Here is a 19,228-nt window from a genome sequence, read left to right on the forward strand (position 1 = left end):
CCCTCCAGCCTGGGTCCCGCTGTCCCAGAAAGATGCCCGTTCTTGGAACCTCCGCTCCCTGTCCCCTTTCCCTTTGGAGCCTTCTCCCGTCCTGTGTTCTCATGGAAACTACCTTCCCCAGGGAGTTTCTGTGGTTTCTTGGGGTCCAGGCTGGAGTAGGGAGGGCCTCTGGGCAGGATCCCCAGTTGTGTGTGTTTTGGGGCCGGGGAGGTGGTGGTCCCCAGGGCCTCCTCTCCCCTCCACACACAGCCTGCACCCGCTTCGCCCTGATCCCGCAGGCCCTGTGCTTTAAGGGGCTGGTCCTGGGACCTTGTGACCATCCGCCCCACCCCCTGGTGGGCTTCCCTGTTCAGCTGGGGGTGGAGAGGGGAAGAGATTCCCCCTAGTTCTAGCCCCACCTGAGTAGGTGGGTGTGGAGCGTGGGGAGTAGGAAGTTCCTGGGGGTCGCTGGATGGGGGGTGTGGGGCGGGGCACAGGCTGACTCAGGCCTGGTCTGGGGTCAGAGCCAAAAGGATATCCTGAGGCGGGAGGGGGGCGGGGGCGGGCGTTCCCGGCTTCCCTGCAGCCCGGGTCCCTAGGGAAGGACGCCGCCGGGAGGGGGCTGGTAGCACTGGGTCGTGCCCACAGTCAGTCCGCCCCGGGGCACGGTTGGAGCCGAGTTGAGGGGTTGGGGGAGGCGGGTTGCAGCCGCGCAGCCGCGCACATACCTGCTGCTCTGTGTGCTCGGCAGCCCCCGCCCCTTATGAGTGTTATGCTTCCTGCACCGCGGAGAGGGGGGACAGTGGTGAGGGGGCAGCTGCCAAGGTGGGGGTGGGGAAAGCCCCGTGCCAGGCTGGCTGTGAGGACGGTGGTTTCCAGGCTGGGGGGCTGTCCCCTTTTGTCTGTGCCCCTTCGGTCCCCGACCCGGACAGAGCTGCCTTTGTGTGGTCCACACACTCCTGTGGTCTGGCTGTGGCCTCGGCAGCCTCATCTCTTCCCCTTCCTGTTTTCTTCCTTCCCCGTGGGCCCATCCCTCTCCTTGAGGCCTGGGCTGCCCCCTGCCCTTTCACCTGCTCTCTGCTCCAAGGGAAGACTGGGTGGGAGGCTTCAGCTCTGGTTCTGGGTGGGCCCCTCAGCCACCCTGGGCTTCGGAGGCCCTGGGCACATCTCCCAGGGGGCTCTGGGGTGCAGTCCCTGGGGTGCGGAGTCGGGACACTGCCCTGACCAGCAGACAACCCCGCCTCCCCCACTTCCTCCTCCCAGCACCTGGCCTGGCCTGTCCTGGGCTTGGGTTGTCCAGTTGCCCTTTCTGCCTGGTATTCAGTCACTGCGGGGATGATGGCCCGTGGAGGTCAGGCAGCCCTGTGTAGCTGGGGCAGAAGCTTGGGCGGGTACAAGTTGGGGAGACATCAGATCGACTTTTCTGGGACTAGGTGCTGTGTCTTGAGGCCGTGGGCAGTGGCAGCACCCAGAGGCCAGACGCTGGACTTCAGCACTCCCCTGACTCTCTCCGTAGATGTGCTCAGGCCCTGCACGTGCTTGGGGCAGGTTTTCCAACAAGTCCCGGCTCCAGCGAGGCGGGCCTGGGCTTCTGAGGACTGGTGGGGAAGAGGTGCCCTCCACCTGTCCCAACCTCACCCCGCTGATCCTTCTCAGGCCCTCCTGGAGTGGTCTCTCTCAAAATGTGGCTGGCCTTGCTGGCTTCCTGCAGCCCAGAGCCTGGAGAGCAAAAGGTAAACAGAGGACCAGAGTGGCCGGGAGGAGGAGAGAGGGGCCTCTGGAAAAAGGGGGAAAAGGGAGTAATGTTCATCTGAGGAGTATGGGGGAGGGGAGAGGTTTTGGCTTTGTGTGTGTGTGAGTGTGTGTGTATTTTTCTGGAAAGTTTATCAATAGTTCCAGCCCACTGTTCTGGTTTGAAATCTGCCCTGTCCCGCCCTGCCCTGCCCTGCCAGCTCCTGACAGGGGAGGGGGTCCAGAGGGGCTGGGTCTTTGCTTCCGTCAGGGCTGGAGTCCCTGTCCCCCACCCCCAAGTTGAGCTTGAGCTTTGGGTGTCATTTGCATCTGATTCACTGACTGTCTAGAATGCCTAGGAAAGCCCCTGTCCCCCCTTGTTTTAAGCTCCCCAATCCTTATCCCCTCCTCTCAGCCCGTCCGGGACTGCCTGGCTTCTATTCCTTGGGAGCCATGGTAGTGGGGTAGCCTGGGAAGCAGAGAGGAGGGAGTGGATGAAGAAGCGGGGCAGGGCCAGCTGGGTTTGGGGACCCCTGGCTCCTCCTCCCTGAGGGCAGGGGGGGAAATCGTCTATTCCTCTTCCCCTCCTCCCCTCCCCACGTCCAAAGGTTTCCCTTTTTTGGTTTGTGAAATGAAAGAAGGGAATTGGGGAAAGGGTTGTGGTCAGGCCTCCACCCACACCCCGAATATTCCTCTCCCCACATTCCTGTCCTCAGTCTGGGGGGAAGCAGACCCTGGAAAATGGGTAATTCTCCCGCCCAGCCCTGTCAGCAGCTGCTAGCCCTGACTGGGGCAGGGACAGCAGACATACTGCCCAGGGAGGCCCCGAGGTGGTGCTGGCAGGCGCGGGGGAGGGAGGGGACCCGTTGCCCAGCACCTCCTGTGTGCTGGGTGGGCGCTGTGCTAGGTGCTTTCCAGGACTTTTATCTCTTAAATCACACAGCCCGTTGTTGAGGTAGGCAGTTCACAGACGAGTAAACAGTTGCTTAGAGAGGTTAAGTGACTTGCCTAAGGTCACCCAGAGTGGCAGAGCTGAGATTTGACCCTTCAGACTTCTGGTTCTTTCTACTGTCTTACAGCTCGGCCAACATTTGCCTTTTTCTCCAGATGTGTGACTCTGGGGACATAAAGAACGGGTAGCTGGGGACACCTGACACTGGGGGAGGGATCCTGGAGCCTTTTGAGGGTGAGGGAGGCCCCAGCGGGCAGGGGTGCCTGGCTGGTGGCAGGTGCTCCGGCCCTCCCCCCCACCCCCCCTTTCTGCTGTGCAGAGGCTGGGCTCCGGGTATGGGAGGTGTGGGCCTGTGGTTTTTCTCTCCCTCAAGAGAGGGTGCCCACGGGCAGTGGAGGTGGCGGGCATAGGGTGGAGGTTGGATGTGGGTAATTTGTTTTCCCTTTCTTTGGTGCTGGTTTCGATTCTCTGACAGTGTCTTCTCCACCCCTGGGTGCAGGGGGCCAGGACCCAGGCATCTCCCCAAGGGTCGTGGTTCCAGAGGGACCTTCTGAGGCCGGGCCTGTGCTCTTTGGCCCCGCCCCCATCATCCCTGCCCTTGCCCGTCCCTGTTCCCTGGCCAGCCTGGCCCTTGGCCCGTTTCTGTAACCTTTGCCCCCTCCCTTGGCTCAAGGCCCTCCCCAGGGAGTTAACTGCACTGACGTTTGCAGGCTGAGCCCCTTTGGTGAGGCTCCAATGGGGGTGGGGAACACCCTCCAGCCTCTCCCTGGGGTGTGTATCTGTGGCTGAGGTTTGAAGTATGGTCCAGTTTCAAACTCCTCAGGGGCAGAATTGAGGCATAAAGGCGGCTGTGGTTAATCTCTCCTCTGGGGTCAAGGGTCAGCTCCAGAGGGTCCAGACCGAACCTCCTGCCGCCCCCCAGCCCCCAAAAGCTGGGTCAGGAGGCCTGGGTTCTGGAGTGAATGGCTTCCTGGGTCTCACCTCAGAGAGGCCGGCCCCCATTTGGACCTGAATCCACCGGCGTGCTTCTCTGTGTCTGTGGACCCTGCTGTGTACTGGGGGGCCGGCCCGCAGGAAGGCAGGTACAGAGGCTCGCCTGGCTGGGGGAGGGCCAGGGTAGGTGCAGTTTGGGAAACTCTGAGGCTGTGGTTGTGCGTCTGTGGGGAGCTGTGTCCCGGGCCGGGCATGCAGGCCTGGAGCCGGCTTCACTATCTGTGGAGCCCAGGTGTGGAAGGATCGCATCTCCGGGTTCCCTCTCCTCACGTGTCACATGCGTGCCCGCACGCACCCGGGCTGGGTGTGCAAGCACGCGTGCTCTTGGCCACCGGACGCTTTCCCTGGAGCTGCGCGTGTGAGTTTCTGCAAGCGGGTGTGCACGTATGTGAGGGTCTGACTGTCAACGCTGGTGAGGCTCAGCCAACCCCTCCCTCCCTTGCTGGCTCGAGTTCCCCTTGTGTGGCGCCCCTCAGGGTTGTGGGGGGCCAGGGCGGCAGCTGGCCGACGGGTGGGGTCCCTGCTCCTCTGACGTCAGCCTCGCAGCCCGGGAGGGAGTTGGCAGGGGCCTGGGGCAGGAAGGGGGCACCTCGTTCAGGAGCAAGGAGAGAGGCCCGATGGTGGTCATAATTAGTCACAGTCAAAATCGTGCTCGTTGACAATAGGGGAGCTGCCCCCCCCTTCCTTGCAAGTACCTGTCCCCCTCCCCCTCCCTCAGCCCCGCACAGTCACAGGCTGGCTGGCCGGCCCGGCTGGGCCCAGAAGTCCTGGCCTCGTCCATAGTGGCCTTGGCAGAGCTCCCCCATCCCAGGCATGGTCCTCAGCCAAATGCTGGCCATGTGTGTGTCCTCTGGACTCCAGGTCTGAGCCTGGAGCCTGGAGCTTGGAGCCTGGCACGGCCTGCGCTTGGGGAGGAAGGGCTTGGAAAGGGAGGTAGTCCTTATTTGGGATTTCTGTGGCCCTGTTTTCTTTTCCCTCTCCTTCCTCCCCGCCTTTCTTTCTTTCTTAACAGCTTGATGGAGGTATAATTCATGTACCATACAATTCACCCATTAGAGTGTACAATTCACTGGTTTCAATATAGTCACAAGAGTTGTGCAACCGTCACCACAATCTCTTTTAGAAAATTTTCATCACTCCAGAAAGAGCCCCCATACCATTCAGCAGTCACTTCCCATTTCCCTCAAACCCATGCCCCAGCCCCTGGTAACCACAATCTACTTTCTGCCTTTATAGATTTGCCTATTTTGGACATTTCATGTAAATGGAATCATACAGTAGGTGGTCTTTTACAACTAGCATAATGTTTTCAGGGTTTATCCATGTTGTCGTGTATATCGGTACTTTGTTCCTTTTTATGGCAGAATAACCTTCCAGTGTATGGATGTACAGCTTTTGATTTATCCATTCATCAGTCGATGGACATTTGGGTCGGTTCTACTTTTCGGCTGTTAGGAGTGCGGGTATGAACATCCACACCCATGTACAAGTTTTTGTGTGGACTTACGTGTTGTTTTTTTTTTTTTTTTTTTTTTTGCTGTACGCGGGCCTCTCACTGTTGCGGCCTCTCCCGTTGCGGAGCACAGGCTCCGGACGCGCAGGCTCAGCGGCCATGGCTCACGGGCCCAGCCGCTCCGCGGCATGTGGGATCTTCCCGGACCGGGGCACGAACCCGCGTCCCCTGCATCGGCAGGCGGACTCTCAACCACTGCGCCACCAGGGAAGCCCTGGACTTACGTTTTAACTTCTCTTGGGTAGATACCTAGAAGTGGAATTGCTGGGTCGTGTAACTCTTGTGTTTAACCTCTTAAGGAACTGCCACACTGTTTTCCAAAGCAGCTGCAACGTTTTACATTCCCACCAGCAATGTCTGAGTGTTTCAATTTCTCCGCATCCTCACGTACTTGTCGTTATCAGTGTTTTTGATTATAGCCATCTTAGTGGATGCAAAGTGGTATCTCATTGTGGTTTTGCTTGGCCATGTTTCTTTCTGTCTCTTTTCTTTTGTCTCTCATATATGTCATGTGTGTGTATACACACACACTCATATATAAATACGTGCATATTTATTGATACTGTTTACATGTATCCTCCTGGACCTCTTGTGGATGCTTCTCTTTCTCCATCTCGTTCTCTGCTCTTGTTGCTGCCTGTCTGTCTCACTGTGTCGTGGAATTTCTGGGTTCATCTCTGTCTCTTGCTACCCGTGGTGTTTTCTCTGCATGTCCTCGGGTCCCAGCTGTTCAAACAGGGTATGGATTTGTGGATGCACTGGTGGAGGGGCATCTGGCCTTTCATCTTCTGCCCACCTCCCACCCTCTCCAGGGAGGTTGCTTCTGCAGACAGAGTATGTGGGTGAACTCTGAGATCGGTCTCCCTTGCCCCTCCATTGCCTGGGAGTAGGGGGCTTCCACCCTGGGCAGTCCCTGCCCATCATGCTGTTAGGCAATGGAGGTGATACCCAGGAGTCCTCGGTTCCCATTTCCCTATTTGTATGTATGTAAACGGGCCTCCCCTCTGGGCCCGTGGGACAGACCCATCTGGGGTGCTCGGGCTTGGATTTGGGGGGGAAGTGGTGTAAGCGGGGCCCCCTGGCTTAGGAGTCATTTTTCTGAGAAGTGCCACCGCTTTAGGGAAGCGGCTTTTCCTCCCCCTCCCTCCTCCCTTCAAGCACACGTTCCCTGCATCTTGACCTCAGGTAACCCGCTTTGGGGGAAGGAGGGCCAGCTGCCTTCCTCTGCAGCAGGAATCTTCCTTTCGGGGTGGCATGGCACCGGGGACCCTTTCCTCTCAGGATTGTGGGTGAGAGGCCCTCCTCGGCTCTGGCCTCTGTCCCCGTCTCCCCAGCCTGGCTCTGCTGTCCTGCCACCCCCAGCAGTGTCTGGGCCCTACTCCCAGGCCGTCTCTGCCAGCCAGGCATGGTGCCAGCTGTCTGCTCAGCCGGGTGCCACGGGAAAATCTCCGGCCGCCCAGGTTGGGGAGCTCCGCGGGGAATGCCCGTGCGCCTGCTCCTCGGTGCCCACTCACCTGTCTTTTTTCTCTCTGCAGCATCACAGGACATGGCCTCCCCCGCCACCTAGCTGGGGCCCACCTAGGAGAGGGATCCTTTCGGCGTCCTGAAGGCCAGCTCTGGACCTTCCTGGGAAAGTGCCAGCTCACAGAAGTGCTTGACCAAAGGACCGGCTCTTGGGACATCCCCCAGCCCACCTGGCCCCCAACTGGAGTGGGGGCTCCAGGAGGCTGAGGTCAGCCTGCTAGCCTTGGACCGCAGCTCCAGGACAGAAGGGGGGGGTGGGCTGACCACCCAAACCCCCTCTGGGCCCAGGCCCCATGACCCGAAGAGAGGCGGCCTGAAGCCTGCCAGAGCCTTTGGCCAGACTGTCTGCCTGCTCTTCTGACTGTGGCTGCTTGGCATGGCCAGTAACAGCAGCTCTTGCCCGACACCTGGGGGCGGGCACCTCAGTGGATACCCGGTGCCCCCCTACGCCTTCTTCTTCCCCCCCATGCTGGGTGGACTCTCCCCACCAGGCGCCCTGACCACTCTCCAGCACCAGCTTCCAGTTAGCGGCTATAGCACGCCATCCCCAGCCAGTAAGTGGAGTGGTGGGCACGGTGGGAGGGGCGGTGGAGGGCGGCAGGCCGAGGTGGGCCTCTAGGCACATCTCTTCGGCAGTGGCGAGGGCTCCTCCAGACACGGGGGATCGTCGTCTGGGGGGCTTGTAGGCTGGTGGCCGTGATTGTGTTTGGTGTTGGGGGGACAGAGGGAGAGCTGAACAGTGCTGTCCTCCGGCGCCTCTCACGCCCCCCCCCCCCGCGCTCTGCCGTGGAGGGCCTTATAAATAGCTCCAAGGACTGGACACGGAGGCTGGAGGCGGGTAAACAAACCTCTCGACATTTGGTGGAAATGGCAGCCCTACTGAGAGCAGCGCCCCATCTCCGCCCCGCCCCATCCAGTGCCTCTGGGGGAAGGGGCTTGGAGGCGTACAATCCCCTCCCCTCGCCTTGGCCAGGCTAGGTGGTGCTTCCCTTTGTGGGGAGGGGGAGGGGGAGGGGCCCACAGGCAGCCGGGTGGGTCGGGGCAGTGTCCCAGGAGGGGGCGCTCAGCCTGGACTCCGGCTGTGGACGCAAGCCTGCTCTTGGCAGGGCCTGTGTTTTCTCTCCGCCTCCGCCTTCTGCCACAGGGGTCGCCTGTTGGCTGGGTGGGGGTCTCGGTAACCTTCCCTGGCTGGCCGAGCCAGGTAGTGGGAGGTGGCGGCAGCTATGGCCAGCTGGCAGAGTCCAGGCCTCGGGCCTGCCAGGACGCTTACAGTAACTCTGGCCCCCAGGGCCCAGCTGGGCGCCGGGCCAGGGCTTGGCGGGGGGGGGGGGGGGGGGAGGGAGCCGGGGCCTGGCCTGGGGCGGGAGGGGGTGGGAGCCGCAGAAGGGGGCCGTGGACGGCGGACTGGCTGGTCAGCTGCTGACCTGGGAAACGTGTCCCACCTCTCCTGGCGGGCAGGTACTGAACACCCTGCCCCGGGCACCCACCGCCTCTCCCGTGGCCACTGGCAAGCTGCCTGGCGCCGCTGCCCTGTGCGCCCGGCTGGGCTGGGTCAGTGCCCCCTTCCCAGTGTGGGGGCAGCGCCCTCTCCCCGGAGCCAGGGAGTCTCTTTGTCCCTGGGGCAGGCCCTGGCTGGGCGCCTCACTGCCCACACTGGCCGGCTGCCCACTGCCACCACTGCTTCCTGGCTCACCTCCTCTGGCTGCACGGTGGCCCCCTCCCTCCCAGGCCCCACCAGCCACTGGGAGCAGGGGCTCTAAGTCTGTGCTACTTTAGGTCCCTACCCTTTGTGCCCTGGGGCAGGGGGCAGGCGGATGCTGCCTACTTCAACCTCCACCTTCTGTTTCCTCCCTTGGAGGTGCGCAGCCGGCAGCACTTTGACCTGGGAGTCGGAGTCGGAAGCCCGATTCTGGCCTGGTCTTCAGTCTATGCTAGGTGATGGGGGAGGCCAGTGTCTGGGTTCGGGGCTGCTGGGGAAGGGGCGGGTGTGTCTGTGTGGGGTAGTGCCTGCGTCCGTGGGGACTGGGATTCATATCCCAGCTCCAGTGACTGGAGTGTCTGCTTCCTGCCAGGGTGGGGCTTTCAGGGAGGGAGACATCGAGGGTGCTCAGCCTGGTGCCGGTGGACAGCTTGCTCTTCCCCAGGTGATAGGAACAGAGCCCCAGACGCTCTGTCCACCTGGGGCCTGGCTCACGGAGGGTTGGATGGGGCTGGGCCTGACCCCTGACCTTGCCCTGTCTTGTGCCGGACAAGCAAATGTTTTGCCCTTCTTTGAATGTTGCAAGCTTCTTCCTCTTTCTTAGAGGTGGGTGGGGAGGGTTTCCGGGTACCCCACTTCCCATCCTGCTAACCTTCATCCCCCAGGGTGGGGTGCCCACACTTCGGGTTGGGCAATGCCCCTTCCTGCCCCCTCCCTTTGTGAGCCTGTGGGTTGCCCTGGCCCTTCCTAGTAAACAACAACAACTTCTCTTCCTACCCAGGCCCCCAGCCTCTGAGCTTCTCCCCGACCTTCCCCTCCTCTGGGACCAGAGGTGCGGCCAGGAACCTGAGGGAGCCCTGCATCTCCCTCCTTCTTGGGCAGGGCTGAGGGGCCTGGAGACCCTGGCTCTCAGCACTGGGCAGCGAAGCATGACGGATCAAAGTTCAGGCATGGGGCTTCCCTGGTGGTGCAGTGGTTGGGAGTCCGCCTGCCGATGCAGGGGACACGGGCTCATGCCCCGGTCTGGGAAGATCCCACATGCCGCGGAGCGGCTGGGCCCGTGAGCCATGGCCGCTGGGCCTGCGCGTCCGGAGCCTGTGCTCCACAACGGGAGAGGCCACAACAGTGAGAGGCCCGCGTACCGCAAAAAAAAAAAAAAGTTCAGGCATGGAGGCAGCCTTGCCTTCCCCGCTCTCCCCACCTGGGGGCTGGCGCGGGGGGTCAGGCAGTTCCTAGGAGGGGTGGACATCTGTGGCCCCCATTCCTGTAAGGAGCGAAGCGATTATATGCTCTGGCCCTCTGCCACCCTTTCTGTAGGCAACCTGGCACATGAGGCTCTCCTCCCACTTCCCACCAACAAAGGTGTTTGGATGGTCCTCCCTCCACCTCCCATTCCTCTCCCCAGGTCAGGAGGAGGCTGGACCTTGGGTGTACCCTTCAGAGACCCGGTGGCCTGTGGAAGGACAGAACTGTTCTCCAGGTCACTGGGGACAGGTGGGTATCTGTCCTGCTGTCGTCTCCCAGGGAGCCGGAGTGGGAAGCTCCAGAGATGGGACAGGATCCCTGCTCTAAACCAGCCCCTGGGGCGTGGTCTCTGAGGACTGTTATTTACTGTGGAGGGCTAGGATTCAGTGTGCTTTGGGGGGAGGGTCAGGGTTGGGTGTGTTTTAGGGGTGGGGAGGTCAAGGTTGGGTGTGTGTTGGGGAGGGGGGTCGATGGCTTACGAGTATTGGGTGAGAGGGTCAGAGTGCGGATGAGGAGAGTCAGACCCAGAGCCGGGGAGGGGTGTCAGTTTGTGTGCTGGAGGGGGCGGTGACTTAGGGCACAGAGGGTGTACGGGGGAGGCGTCTGTGATTGTGTCGTGTGTTTGGGGAGGGAAGGGTCTCTATTTCTTATCGCTAGTCTAGGCTGGAGAGGAAACGAACCTGCCTTTTTTGTTGTTCCCCCTGGGAATTCCACGGGGTCAGGGGCGGGGTGGGGGGAGGTGGAGTAGGCTGTGTAGCGAGTTCTGGCTTTGCCACTTACTAGATGTGATAACCTCTCTGAGCATGGGTCCTCGTCTGTAACCCAGGGATCTGACCAGAACCTCCCTCAGAGGGCTGAGGTTAGGCGAGAGCATTGCTGTAATGCACTCTGCTGTTCACCTTGCATGTGATCACCGCTGTCTCCTTGCCGTGGTACTCCGTGTTACGACAGTGGAAAGGGACCCTGGCCCTTTCTGGGTGGGGGCTGGAGAGAACGGGAGGCTAACATCTGTGGAGCACCTACTGTGTGCCTGGGACTTTATCTCTGTTTTACAAATCTTAATCCGGACAATCCTGGGAGAGGGACATTATCTCCATTTACACATGAGGAAACAGCACCGGTGGTTAAGTGGCTGAGCTACGTGACCTTACAGCTGGGGTGTTTTCTACCATCCAGATAGGCAGCTGCGGGAGGGTATTGTGGGGAGCCCTCCTGGACGTGGGGAGCTCACGGCCATGGTGAAACCCCCTCTCCCATGGCTGAAGCCCCCCGCTTCTGCCTCAGGACCTTCTGCTTTCACCCAGTAGGGGGCGTAGGGGAAGGCCTCCCCCCTAGCCACGCCCCCTTTTCTGTTTTTGATCCTGAAGGCTGGAGGGAAAGACCGATAAGAGGCCTGGGCCAGATCTCCATCCTGTCCTGGAAGCTGCGGATACAATCTGTTCACACCCATCCCCGCCCCCAGATCAGCCCACTGCAGCCCGGGGAGTTTGCAGAGCTCAGCGGGCACCCTCCCTCCATCTCCATCCAGACAGACACTGTAGGAACAGAGTGTAGAAGCTACCGTTCTTATTCTTATTTTGTTTCCATCTGTGGAGTGGGGGCAGGGGGGTTGGAAGCTCTCTGTAGAGGAGCTGGGGATGGGAGCCCCGAAAGACCGGGTCCAGACGTTTCCTTTCCATCCACACATGTGCTGTGTGGCCCTGGGGTCTGGGGGAGCCTGGAGAGACTGGAGGGGGTGAGCCCTTCTCCTTTCCCGCTCCCCTTTTCAGTCTGTATCCTCCCTCCCCCCGCTCCTGCCCACTCTTTCCCTGGACAATAGGAGGGACAGCCCAGGGAGGGGGGGACTGTTAGCAGTGCCCTCCCTAGGGTCCAAACTGCAGAGTCAGCCAGAAGACTGTTGGACGGGGTTTTGAATGAAAATGCGGCCCCCTCACCTTTTATCTCCAAGCATTGATAGTGCGCAGGCCCCCCTCAGGGCAGGATCCCAGCATGGGCAGGGGGAGGGGACTCAGGGAAGGAGGCCTGTCCTCTTAGGCTGGCCAAGACCTGAGACACTGTGTCCGCCCGTGCCAAGGGCCCTGTGCCCATGGGGATGTGCCAGTGCAGGCCCTGACTACCCTTTGAGGGGTAGTGTCTGAAAGAGGAAGTGTTTCCCTTTTTCCAAATCACTTTGGGGCGGTGCCTACAACGCCTTCCTTCTCCTCTCCGTTTGCAGTGGTGGGGCACAGCCCATGGAGCTGGACCTCCAGGGTAGACTGGAGGCCCTCTGCCCTGACTAGATCAGAAATAGAGGCCCTCCCCTCCCCATTTTGACTTGCTGGGAACCTCAGCCCACGGACCAAGGCCCCCTTGGCAGAAGTCTTAAAGGACAGCTCTTCCTGCGCAGCCTTGGGCAGGTCACTCAACCTCTCTCGAGTCTGAGTCTGTTTCCTCCTCTTTAAAGCAAGACTCCTGATCTGCTGCTTGCTGGGCAAGTTGCTGTGAGGCCACGGTGACCTGCTTGCTGGTGAGGGCCTGGGCGAGCTTCAAGTACCCTGCAGAAGCAGTGATGACGAGGGGTGGGTGGAGCCGGGCATTGTCTTGGGGGATGGCCACCCTGTACTGGGACCCGATGTCCGTCTGGCCCTGGGTCTCATGATTTCCTGTTTGTTATCCCCTCCAGATGGGGTTGGGGACTGGAGGGACCCCTGCCTGGCACAAGCGGAGGCCACTTCAGTTCTGCCCATACCTGCTGAGGGCCTGCTAAGCACACAGTCCTGGAGGAGTTGTGGGGGACACGGCAGAGGAGGACGGGGCCCCAGGCCTGCCACTCGGTCCTCCCCACCTCCCCCGCTGCCCCCACCAGGCGGCCAGAACCTTCCTTTTTCCCTCTTCTCCCATTGCCCCAGGACACTGTGTTCTGCTCTGACCTGCCCCATGACCTTGCTGTTCCCCAGAACAGGCATCTCACCCCGACTTCTCCACTTCTCCAGCTCCAGAAATCCTATCCATCTTTCAAGGAATATCTCGAATACCGCCTCTTCCCAGAAATCTTCACAGATGTTCCCGCTTCCTTGCTCACTCGCTCCCTCCTTTGAAGGCCCGCAGGTCCTTATTTTTTCTCTTAACAACACTCATCTCTCTACCATGAAGTGACTCCTCTCCACCTGGTACCTGCAGTGAGCTGCATCATTTGGGAGATCTTTTACTGATCACCAGGTCTTTGATGGCAGGGACAGTCCCAGATCCCTTAGTACCTTGAAGCTGTGAACACAAGGCCTAGCACATAACTGGTGCCCAGGATCTACGTCGTTTGGGAGGAGATACCAAGGGCTGTGGAAGCAGTCTGCCCTCCTCCCCAGCAATCTCATCCACAGCCAAGGCTTGCACCCGTGCCCTAGGCCCCAGCGTTCCATCTGCAGCCCAGACCTCACGTAGGTGAGACCTCACTTTGGAGCCCAACACCCACCCATCCACCCGCCCGGTAGACTTTTCTACTTTGCACTCTTGGAAACTTTGCTGTAGCACAAGCCACACACCAGAGTCCTCTTTGCTACCTCCTTTCCCACACTACCCACTATCCGTGCCCCACCCCCACCCCCCGGCCACATTGATTACTTTCCTCTATCACCACTGCCAGTCTCCTGGGCTGTGCTACTGTTGTGTGCTGCCTGGACTGTGCTAACTGGTCCCTCTTGCCCTCCTACCATCCATTCTTCATACAGCTTCACACGGCTAAATCTGATTTGTAACACTGTAAATCAGATCTTGCCTCTCCCTTGCTTGGAACCTTTTTGTGGTTTCTCCCTGCATCTGAGATACAATCCAGCAAGCTCACCTGGTCTGGCCTCAGCCCACCTCTCCAGCCTGGTCCTCTGCTCCTTTTTCTTTTGAATTTTATGTTATGCCCTCTGTTAGTTCCTTGAATGAACTCACCAACTTCTGTAACCCCAGGACCCTTGCACAGGCTCTTTTACTGGGATTCCACTCCTTCCTACTCTTTTTTTTTTTTTTTTTTTTTTTTTTTTTTTTGCGGTACGCGGGCCTCTCACTGTTTTGACCTCTCCCGTTGCGGAGCACAGGCTCCGGACGCGCAGGCTCAGCGGCCATGGCTCACGGGCCCAGCCGCTCCGCGGCACGTGGGGTCCTCCCGGACCGGGGCACGAACCCGTGTCCCCTGCATCGGCAGGCGGACTCTCAAGCACTGCGCCACCAGGGAAGCCCTCCTTCCTACTCTTTACCTAACTTCTAAACTTCTACTCTTTCTTTAGGTCTCTGCTTTGACCCTCCAACCTAAATTAGGTGCCTACATTAATTCTCCTTTAAAGCATACTTTATGTGCTTACTTGTGTCATAATACCAATTATCTCAGTTTGCAATTATTTATAATATGCAGTAATAAACAGAAATATATATATTTGTGATTATTTGCTAAATGGCTGTTGCACCATAAGGTCTGCAAAGGCAGGCTCCCCAGGGTATCCACCTGGGAGGTGCTCAGAAAATAGTTTTCCTTGAATCGGCCTGGCATGGTGGGAACATGGGCTTTGATGGCATAAAGTTCAAATACTCACTCTACTCTTTAAAAGCAGTGCGATCTTGGACAACCCACCTAACCTTGCTGAGACCTTAGTTCCTTTATTTGTAAAATAGGAATAATACCACTTATCTCTTAAGAGTTGCTGTGAGGATTAAATGACCAATGTTAGGAACCTGGCTTTTAGAAGACTATCCTCCGGAAGCACGTAAATTCCTATCAAATGAGGGAGCTCTGCTGCAGGGTCAGAGGGAGCAATAAGATACTCTCTTCTCCTGGGGCATTCCCCCCCGCCCCCCCCCCGCGCCTTCCTGGACCTACCCAACCCAGGTCTTTCTTCCAGTGAAACCGGCATCCCGAGGGCTTCCGGGAGGAAGTGGTCAGCTGAAAGTCACCAGCCCCTCCTTTTCTCTCTCCAGGGCTAGACGGTGCGGTGGGGGGCCCATGCTGGTTCCGTCTGTGGGACACACCCTGGGCGGGGCTTTGCTCGACTGAAGCACGCCGGGCGTTGCGGGGAGAGCCCCCTCTGCACGCGTTTGTGCCAAAGCACCCGAGCTGCCGCATCGGGTTCCGGCGGGCGGGCGGCCGGAGTCACACATGATGTCACAGACAATGACACAAGCCGGGTGTCTCATTCTCACGCGGTGCCCGAGCTGCACAATGTCACACCCAGGACACCCGGCACGGCGCTAACACTTGGCCACACGCACCCCAGACCTTCGCCTCCTGCCGCCATTCTCCGCGTCTCCGGGGGAGCGGCCCGACCGGGCAGGGGGCTGGCGGGTGAGCCCCGCGGGCAGGCTGGCGAGCGGGTGATGTCACGGGCAGCGGTGGGTGGGTCACCCGGAGGTGAGGCGCCGCCAGGCGAGTTCAGAGAGAGTTCAGCCGCATTGCATTAGGCAAATGAGGCCCGGTCTGGTTGGGGGGGTGTGTTGGGGGAGGACAGCGGGACCACCCCCCTCCTCCCGCCCACCACCTCCCTCGCCTTGGCATCGTGGGGCCGGGGACTGACCAAAGCACGGGGGAGGCTGGGAGCCGGAACTGGGACGGGGGAGGCGCCTGCCCCGCTTCCGTCCTGGCGCAGCCCCCTCCTCTCCCGGTAGCCAGCCTCCGTCAGTTCTCCGTGCACTCCTCCTCTCGAGCCTTTTACCCCTTCCGTCCCCTCTTCTTTCCTCCTCCTGCCCGGACTGCCCCCCACTTGCCTTCCATGGCCCGCCTCTCCCTCTCTGTTCCCGGCTTGGCGCCCGCTGCTGCCGGACCCGCCGGGAAAGGGTTAAGGCAGGGGCGGTGCCTGGACGGGACGGGGCGGAGGAAAGGGGGTGGGACTGCAGGGGAGGGGGCGCGTAGGCCGGGGTTGGGGGCCCGCGGCGCGCACCGCCGGAGACCGAGCGCAGGGCGGCAGCCCCTTGCCTGGTGGAGGCGGAGACGGGGCCGCGCGGTCCCCACCCCACCCGGAATCCTCGCCCGGGAGAAGCCCGGGAGCCCCGGCTGGGAGGAGGAAGTGCTCGGTGACCCCCCGCCCCGCGCCGATCTCGCCCCCGGCCGGCGCACTCGGGGAGCCGCGGGACGCTGCCTCGGACACCATGAGACTCGCGACGGGAGCCCCCTCGAGGTGAAGACGCCGAGTTACCGGGCCTCAGCCGGGCGTTCCCGGGGTCAGCCGAAGGACCCCCCCCCGCCCCCCCGCCCCCAGTACACACAACTTCCCTGCTTTTCACCTGGGACTCGCAGAGCGGCCGGCCGACTTGGACGCGGGACTAAGGGCAGAGGGCGGCCCCCGGCGCGGGTCGCCAGTCGGGGCGGGGGGGACGTGCCCCTCGCCCCCAGCAGCTCTCGGATGGCGCCGCCGGCTGAGTGAGGGAGGCGGCGCGCAGGACTTATCCGCCCGGACTTCTTGTCTTCGCGGGGAAGATGTACGAGAGCGTGGACGTGGGGGGGCTCACCCCCACCCCCAGTCCCTTCCTGGTGGTGGATTTTTATAACCAGAACCGGGCCTGTTTGCTCCCGGAGAAGGGGCTCCCTGCCCCCAGTCCCTACTCCACCCCGCTCCGGACTCCGCTTTGGAATGGCTCAAACCACTGTAGGTACCGGCCTATCCCTCCTATTGTGGGAGCTGGGGGGTGAGGGTGGGCTGTAGGGCTTCCGCTCCACCAGGAGATGCAGGCCTGGGGGCGTAGTGAGGGTCTTGTCTCTACCCTCCACTTTCCCTTGTCTGTCTTGCTGAAAGTAGGGTGCCCTTTTTGGACAATTGGACTCCCCCGAGTAACCCTGGGCGCTATTTCTGTTGTATTTGGACTGAGGAACTTTGGGGGTTCCTCCTTTCAGGAAACGTTTGTTCATCTCTCCGTCCACTTTTTGCAGGGGAAGTGAAGCCCCTTGTCCCCAGTTTATATTCTTCTTGCTTGCAATCCGATAGCTTCACAGCTGAGTGGTCCTTTCTCCCACCCTGAAGGGTGGGGTAAAGGTCCTATCTGTGGGCTTGTCTGCTTCTAGGAGGAGGGGCCGCCTCCCCAGATCCCACCCCTGCCAAAGCCTGGGGGAGAGCCTGTCCTGGGCGACAGCTGCTGCCCCCAGCTCTTGGGTGTCAGGGGAGCGCTCCATGTCTTTGGTGTTGGCAGTGGGGTGTGGCAGGAAGGGGCAACTCCATCAGATACCCGTCGGCCATCCTAACCGACCCGTAACACCTTGGGGAAGGGCACCTGTCCATCTGAGGGTTGTCCTGGCCCTAGACACTTGGCTGGCACAAGCTTCTGTGCCAGGGATGGAGGGGAGAAGCTACTCTGGTGGGAAGAATCTCCCTCCCCATAATCCTAATACGGTTTGTTCTCTGGAGGATGAGTTTGATATTTTTGTGGGTCTGGGGCTACTCTGAAAATGAGGGCTGCATCCCCTCCCTACTCAGCCGTGTCCTTTTGTTACCGTGTTTTCACCTGGGGATGGGGCGGGCACTGGGCTGTCCCTCCTTAAGAGGGCCGCTGCTGATGAGAGCCCCGGAGTCCTGGCACCTCCTCTCCTCGCCGTCCTCTGGCTGGGTTCAGGCTTCCCTGGAAGGGAGAGGCTCTGTACACTGGCGGGAGCTGTGAGTGCCTGGGGTGCACACCTGGGCATGTTTATACCCAGCTGTGAGGTAGTGTACCTGGTGGGGGAGAGCGGTGCTTAGGGGGTTATTGTTACTTGGCTCCGGTTCCGTCCTCTTCCCTGGGGGGCTTCTCCCACCCTCCCGGCCTGGCTGCCTCTCTCCTGCCTGCCAGGGAGGAGGGGTAGAGTGAGTCTCTGGGGGCCTGGCAGATTGCAGTAGGTTGAAGGGCCACCCGCAATGCCTTTGCTCTAGGAAGAGAGACCTGAGGTGCAGAGACGCCCATCTCTGCCCCTTTCAGAGCCACCTCACCCCCAGCCTTTATTGTCCGGCCCCCTGACCTTTGCCTCCGGGGCAGATTGCCTGGGAGGCTGCAGACCGTGGGAGGGAGGGCGGTGTGCGCGTGGGTGGACGTTAGGAAAAAGGGGTCAGGCGACAGGTGTGACACACACTGGGACCCTTCTTCCCATTCTCCCAGAACTGGAGGAAGGTGTCCCCTGCTAAGTGGGATACTTGGGGCCTGGCTGCCATGGGCACTCCCTCCACAGCCTTGGCCGCTTTTGCCAGAGGACTGGGGAGGAGATGGGATCCGAGGCCTTGGGCTCCAGCCCTTGGGGGCAGCTCAGCTCTTTCTGGCCCCAAACTGGCCAGGCGAGGTAGGGGGAAGCCTGGAGGCCCGCGGGCGATGGGGGAAGTGGAAGCCTGTTCCCCCGCACCGTGTGTGGGGCAGCGTGGAGCCAGCAGCCCCGGCTCCCCTGTTGCCATGGTGGGAGTGTCGGGTCTGTGGCAGTGGGCTCAGCCCCCAAGGCTTCGTGGGCCGGGAAAGTGGCTGGGAGGGTTGTGGTGGGGTACAGGCTGGGAGGGCCTGGAGGCTGGGGGTGGTGACTGGAGTGTGTCTGGAGTTCACGGGGTCATGACCGAGCCCCTGGGTATGTGTAGGTCCTCTGGTGCCAGGAGCCCTCCTGCACCCTCACACCGAGTCCTCCACTCTCCGCTGCCACCTCCACCAAAGGTGGGAAGAGACTGCACGTGGGCTGGGGGAGAAGAGCTTCCCGATCCTGCAGGGCCCCGGGGACCTTGCCTCCCTCCCCCAGAACCCCCGTTTTGGGGCGCCAGAGGACAAGGGGTACACAGGATGTGGCTCTCCATCTGTCCCCCACCAATCTCGCGGCTCACGCCTCCGCCCGCTCCCAGACGTCCAAGAATGTGAAGCACGTGGATGCCCGTAGTGGGGGGAGGGGGGAGATGCTTATCGGCGGCCGCTGGGTAGGGGCCTTCTTCCGCCGCCGCCGCCGCCGCGCTACACCCAGAGTCACCCCCACCCTCCTCTGGGGTGGAGGAAGGGCGGGGCCCAGCGCCGTGCGCCCCCTCCCCGCCCCTCCCCGCGGGCTGCCAGCGGAGCTGCGGAGGAGCGGGCGCCAGCAGGATTGGGAGGGGAGCCGCTGGCCGGGGGCCCGGCTGATTTCCTGCTGATCTCCTCCAGGAAACCGCCCCCTTGTGCGGGCCTGCGAGCGGCTCTGGGGCGCGGGGACTCCGGAGCGTTCTGCCCACCAGGAGCCGAGCGGGGGCGGGGGAGGGGCAGCCTGGCAGCGCGGGCGGGAGGGGACGCCTGGCTCCCTGGGCCGGTGCCATGCCTTCTCTGGGCGCTGGAACTTTTGAGCTGAGAAGGTGTGGTGCTTCTCCCGCCTCGTCCTTCTGCAGGAAGAGGAGAGATTTGTGGGCTGGGGCCTCTGGGGAGGGAGGTGAGCGGGAAGGGGCCAGGCCGTGGCAGTCCTTCCCCCGCTGGGTGTGCAGAGTTAAGGCTGCGTCCTGACTCTTGCAGAGGCTGGGAGCGTCCTAGAGTGCCCCTGCTCCCCTTGGCTGCTGGCTGGTGGCCCGGGAGGTGGGGACTGGGCCGGGGCTCTGGGTTCAAAGGGCACAGTGGGAAACCTTAGAGCTGTTACCTGGGTGACAGGTGGCGATGTGCTGGGCGTGGGGCGTGCAGACCAGTGTGATAGCCT

General features: G+C 61.1%; 1 protein-coding gene across 7 annotated transcripts in view; it reads left to right on the plus strand.

Moving 5' to 3' along the window:
* The window catches only part of RARA (retinoic acid receptor alpha), a 44,443-nt gene that overhangs the window by 14,085 nt on the left and 11,130 nt on the right, over positions 1 to 19,228 (plus strand). For 2 of the 7 annotated variants that reach the window (XM_082605035.1, XM_082605034.1), the window contains exon 2: positions 6,704 to 7,246. In XM_082605035.1, the coding sequence (XP_082461161.1) occupies positions 7,069 to 7,246 (178 nt within the window). In that variant the 5' untranslated portion in view covers positions 6,704 to 7,068. The other 5 variants (XM_082605036.1, XM_082605040.1, XM_082605039.1 and 2 more) reach the window with 5 other exon arrangements.

The sequence above is a fragment of the Mesoplodon mirus genome (assembly GCF_964341445.2).
Source record: "Mesoplodon mirus genome assembly, chromosome: 18".
NCBI lineage: Eukaryota > Metazoa > Chordata > Mammalia > Artiodactyla > Ziphiidae > Mesoplodon > Mesoplodon mirus.